Source organism: Theropithecus gelada, chromosome 18, assembly GCF_003255815.1.
Source record: "Theropithecus gelada isolate Dixy chromosome 18, Tgel_1.0, whole genome shotgun sequence".
In the NCBI taxonomy this organism is placed as follows: domain Eukaryota; kingdom Metazoa; phylum Chordata; class Mammalia; order Primates; family Cercopithecidae; genus Theropithecus; species Theropithecus gelada.
The window spans coordinates 13,727,006-13,733,005 of record NC_037686.1 but is presented as its reverse complement, the minus strand read 5'-3'; the positions used below and the strand labels follow the sequence as shown (position 1 = coordinate 13,733,005).

General features: G+C 41.4%; 1 protein-coding gene across 3 annotated transcripts in view; it reads right to left on the bottom strand.

Annotated features, from left to right (window-relative positions):
- The window catches only part of SNRPD1 (small nuclear ribonucleoprotein D1 polypeptide), a 28,054-nt gene that overhangs the window by 5,039 nt on the left and 17,015 nt on the right, over positions 1 to 6,000 (bottom strand). For 2 of the 3 annotated variants that reach the window (XM_025365272.1, XM_025365271.1), the window contains 2 exons: positions 2,207 to 2,283; positions 726 to 917 (listed from right to left, as the gene is read on the bottom strand). In XM_025365272.1, the coding sequence (XP_025221057.1) occupies positions 726 to 917; positions 2,207 to 2,283 (269 nt within the window). The remainder of the gene's footprint in view (positions 1 to 725; positions 918 to 2,206; positions 2,284 to 6,000) is intronic. The other variant, XM_025365273.1, reaches the window with a different exon arrangement.

Here is a 6,000-nt window from a genome sequence, read left to right as displayed (position 1 = left end):
GCTCTGTCGCCCAGGCAGGAGTGCAGTGGCCGGATCTCAGCTCACTGCAAGCTCCGCCTCCCGGGTTTACACCATTCTCCTGCCTCAGCCTCCCGAGTAGCTGGGACTACAGGCGCCCGCCACCTCGCCCGGCTAGTTTTTTGTATTTTTAGTAGAGACGGGGTTTCACCGTGTTAGCCAGGATGGTCTTGATCTCCTGACCTTGTGATCCGCCCGTCTCGGCCTCCCAAAGTGCTGGGATTACAGGCTTGAGCCACCGCGCCCGGCCTATTATTATTATTTTGAAACAGAGTCTCACTCTGTAGCCCAGGCCGGAGTGCAGTGGCATGATCTTGGCTCACAGCAACCTCCGCCTCCCGGGTTCAAGTGATTCTTCTGCCTCAGCCTCCCAAGTAACTGGGACTAAAGGCATGCGCCACCACGCCCAATTTTTTTTTTTTGCATTTTTAGTAGAGATGGGATTTCTCCATGTTGACCAGGCTGGTCTGGAACTCCTGGCCTCAGGTGATCTGCCCGCCTCGGCCTCCCAAAGTGCTGGGATTACAGGCGTGAGCCACTGTGTCCAGCCGCATCAATGTTTTTAATAGCAACACCAGGAGTTATAATACACATTATAGGAAATATTAAACAACAAAGACACTTGTGTTGTTTGCAAATATTTATATTATGAATAGTGTAGATTAGGATTAGCATTCACAAAAATTTTTATAATCCTTCAAACTTACCAGCTTCCCTTTTCTTAGATTTCACCTTAGGTTCAACATCCACAAGTAGTGTATCCAGAGGTAAACTGTCTGGTAGAATAAAATACCGAATGTTATTTCCTCGAATACTCAGCGTTTCCAGCTGTACAGGTTCTCTGTTCTTCAGGGTCATTTTCACAGCTTTAAGATGTGTATTCATGCTGACATCCACACCTAAAAAGAAAAATAATTGGGCAGTTATTAGTATGATAAAAGTCAGGCAACTAATTAATCTACTGAGCCACAGTAAATACTGGACTACAAAAGAATACTGTTCTGCTACAGTGCAAGTTTTCTATGACATAATTTAGCACATATGCAACTGGTAAATGGGGGAATAATGTCAGTATAAATCAGCAGTGTTTCCTTCCTAGAGATTTTTCCTAGCACACTAATGTTTTGCTTACAGAAATGAATACAGCAAGCAATGGAAGAACCCTGACTGGGCTTCAGGCTCACTACTGATCTGACAGGTATTTCTTGAATGTTTCTCCCACTGTCTTTGTAACTTTCTCATAATCCCCATTCCACTAAACTATCCTCACCTTTGTTTCTGCTTCTCTCTATATGTAATAATTGTTACCACTTTAGTTAAGAATATTTTGATTACAAAGTTACACAGGCTTTTAAGTAGTCTGCAACACCTATTCTTCTCATTAAGCTACTATTTTTAGTATGAGAGTTTACAAAATACAAAGCAATTTTTCAGGGTGATTATATGACATTATAGCTGAAACACCTGAATACTGAAGCCTTTACCAAATTATACCTGAACTAATGGGATAACTAAAGACCTACTTAGGCCAGGTGCGGTGGCTCACGCCTGTAATCCCAGCACTTTGGGAGGCCGAGGCGGGCGGATCAACTGAGGTCTTCTGACCAGCCTGGTCCAGTTCAAGATCAGCCTGGCTGACATGCTGAAACCTCGTCTCTACTAAAAATATAAAAATTAGGCCAGGTGCAGTGACTTGACTCACGCCTGAAATCCCAGCACTCTGGGAGGCCGAGGCGGATGGATCATGAGGTCACAAGTTCGAGACCAAAACCCCATCTCTACCAAAAATAATCAGACCCTGGAGGCGGAGGTTGCAGTGAGCTGAGACTGTGCCACTGCACTCCAGCCTGGGCAACAGAGTGAGAATTCGTCTCAAAAAAAAAAAAAAAAAATGTACCCAGGCATGCTGGCAGGCACCTGTAGTCCCAGCCACTCGAGAGGCTGAGACAAAAGAATTGCTTGACCCCAGACAGCGGAGGCTACAGTGAGCCGAGATCATGACACTGCACTCAAGCCCAGGTGACAGAGCAAAACTCTGTTTCAAAAAAAAATAAATCAATTACATAATTCAGACAAAAGAATAAGAATCTGTACTACAATAACATTCATTAAGCAATCAAAAAATAAACTCTGGATAGCAGGTAAAAGAGAAGAAAAAAATGTTATAAAAGTAGTCCAACCTCCGTACCTGTGATTGTTCCATGGACCTGTGTTCCGTTCTTCAATTCAATGGTTACAGTTTCATGACTCAATTTCATCAAAAATCTATAAATAGGAATAAAACCATTAATTTCTACCTGCAACACTTTAAAATCACATTTATTAAGGTAAAAAGATGAAACAACTAGATGCTGAAAATTTGTAGATGCTATCTGCATCAATTCCTATCAATAATATGCTAACAATTTCAGCTTTCCTGAATTATATCCTCAAACTTTATGAAGGAACACAACAATACTAACATAAACTGTCATTTGGACGTTTCTAATTCTCAAACCTCAAATCCAGACATACAAGATCTCAGACTCATAAATCATGAAAAAGAAATAAAGAATTACAGTTGGTAAAAAGATTACAAGTTTATTACAATATTTATATATAAAGTAAAAATCTCCCTTCCTAACCCCCTGCACTGTGGGTATGTAGGAATATTATTCCAGATCATTTTATATGTACATTCATAAGCATATATACAGATTTCTTTTTACATAAATTGGGTCATATTTTATTCACATCTGTAACTTGTAGTTCTCGTTTAGCAGTTTATATTGGACATATTCCCATTTCAACATACAAAACACTCTAAGAACTGAGACTGGGTACGGTGGCTCATGCCTGTAATCCCAGAACTTAGGGAAACCGAGGTGAGCACATCATCTGAGGTCTGGAGTCCAAGACCAGCCTGGCCAACATGGTGAAACCCCATCTCTATAAAAACACAAAAATTAGCTGGGCAGGATGGCATGCGCCTGTAATCCCAGCTACTCAGGAGGCTGAGGCAGGAGAATCGCTTAAACCTGGGAGGCAGAGGCTGCAGTGAGCTGAGATCGCACCACTGCACTCCAGCCTGGGGAGAGAGCAAGACTCCATCTCAAAAAAAAAAAAAAAAATTAGCTAGGCATGATGGAGCACGCCTGTAATCCCAGCTACCTGGAACTCCGGAGGCAGAGGCTACAGTGAGGTGAGATTGTTCCACTGCACTCCAGCCTGAGCGACAGAGCAAGACTCCATCTCAAAAAAAAGCCAAAATAACAAAATAACATTCTAAGAACTGAAAAGTATTCCACTATATGGAAATGTCAAAATTTATTACCTCCCTGTTGATGGACATTACTTTGGTTCAATTTTTTCCCATTACAAACCCAATTATGCAAACCCTCACCAACAAAAGTTGCTGTTAAGTCTTTCAAATTTTTGTGAATTTGATGGGGGGGGGGGAATTTGTTTTTCCTTAATTACTTGTGAGACTGAATATCTTTTCATTAATATGGGAAAATTATTTCTTCCGTGAATTACCTGTTCACGTTATTTACACATTCTCAATTAGGTTGAGTTTTTCTTTTATTTTCTACTGGTTTGCCAGTCATTCAAGTTTGTGGTTTATGGTTTCTTTAGTCACACAAACTTTTTTCACTTTTATGTTTTGAATCTGTTCATCTTGCTGGGATACATAATTTGCCTAAGAAAGGGTTTTTTCTATGCCAAGATTGTAAAAGATAGTATCTTATTTTCTTCTACTTTTAGAGTTTTAATCTATTTGGAATTGATCTTTTTTATGCAGTGTAAGGCACAAATCTGTCTTTATTACTTTCCCCAACTGAATAGCCAGTTGCCTTGATAATATATAATGAACAAACTATCCACTTCTTACTTCATCTAGATTTCTGTTCTCCCCTTTTTATAACATTTTGCAGAGGAAGAAAAGTTGAAGGGTTTACAAATATTGTCAATTGCCAGTGCAGAGGTTAATGCCTGTAATTTCACCACTTTGAGAGGCCAAGGTGGGATGACTGCTTGAGGCCAGGAGTTCGAGACCTGCCTGGTCAACAGAGCAAGATCCTGTCTCTACAAAAATAAAAACAAAAAAATTTAGTTGGTCGGGCACGGTAGCTCATGCCTGTAACCCCAGCACTTTGGGAGGCCGAGGTAGGTGGATCATGAGGTCAGGAGTTGGAGACCAGCTTGGCCAATATGGTGAAACCTCATTTCTTCTAAAAATACAAAAAAATTAGCCAGGTGTGGTGGTGCAGGTCTGTAATCCCAGCTACTCAGGAGGCTGAGGCAGGAGTATCACTTGAACTTGGGAGGCAGAGGTTGCAGTGAGCCAAGATCGTGCCATTGTGCTACAGACTGGTTGACAGAGCAAGACTCCATCACAAAAAAAAATAAAAATAAAAAAATTAGCTGAGCATGTTGGTTCATGCCTGTAGTCCCAGTTCCTTGGAATCTGAGGTGGGAGGATCACTTGAGCCCAGACTTCGAGGTTGCAACGAGCCATGATTGTGTCACTGCCCTGGAGCCTATGTGGCAGGGAAAGACTCTGTCTTTTTAAAAAATTCTATTTTTTTTTTTTTTTTTTTTTTTGAGACAGTCTCACTCTGTCGGTGAGGCTGGACCACAGTGGCATGATCTTGGTTCACTGCAACCTCCGCCTCTTGGGTTCAAGCAATTCTACCTCAGCCTGCGAAGTAGCTGGGACTACAAGCACCTGCCACCACACCTGGATGATTTTTGCATTTTTAGTAGAGACAGGGTTTCACCATGTTGGGCTGGTCTCGAACTTCTGACCTCAGGTGATCTCCCCACCTCAGCCTCCCAAAGTGCTGGGATTATAGGCGTAAACCATGGGGCCTGGCCCTTTTTTTTTTTTTTTTAAGACAAGAGTCTTAGCCAGGTGCAGTTGCTCATGCCTGTAATCCCAGCACTTTGGGAGGCCGAGGCAGGCGGATCACCTGAGGTCAGGAGTTCAAGACAAGCCTGGTTAACATGGCGAAACCCCGTCTCTACTAAAAATACAAAAATATTAGCCAGACTTGGTGGCACATTACTGTAATCCCAGCTACTGGGGAAGCTGAGGCAGGAGAATTGCTCGAGCCCAGGAGGCGGAGGTTGCAGTGAGTCAAGATTGTGCCACTAAACTCTAGCCTGGACGATAGACTCCATCAAAAACAAACAAACAAACAAACAAAATCATACCATCTCAAAGTAAGTTGTAGGCATTGACACTTCAGCATGCATTTTCTAATGACGATCTCCTATATAACCATAATCTCACAATCAAATCTAAGAAAATGAACCCTACACTATCATACAATACACAGTTCATATACAAACTTTTAGTCTATAATATACACCTTATATTAATAGATCCTATCATCTATCACACTAAATGGTACATGTAAGATAACCTATTATCCTCCCGCACTAGACTATTGTTGAGGGTAGGGATCGTAACCCCTATATCTAATCCTAGACTGTAATAGGCACTGAATAATGCTGGCAGAAATGTTTCAATGAATAAAGGGAAACCAACCTTAAAATGCCTTTTTTAAATTTCTTTTTTCTTTTTAGTGGTATAGACAGCCATCACAAAAAAAATTACTTGGTCTGGGATATAATAAGCCTCAAACTTTAAAAAGACTCATGAGTTGAATCTCTTTTTATATATGACATCAAGAAAATGTTTCTCTCAATGAATTGGTAACACTTGATTTCATCAGATAATTATTCAGCTCCAAATTTAACAATCAATTATACTAGAAAAGCCTAGAATTTTGAACGAATGGCTTCCTCCCATTATCAAGTTTTTGGTTTTTTTTTTTTTTTTTTTTTTTTTTGAGATGGTGTCCTGCCGGTCGCCCAGGCTGGAGTGCAGCCACGCGATCTCGGCTCACTGCAACCTCCGCCTCCCAGGTTCACGCCATTCTCCTGTCTCAGCCTCCCGAGTAGCTGGGACTACAGGTGCCCACCACCACGCCCGGC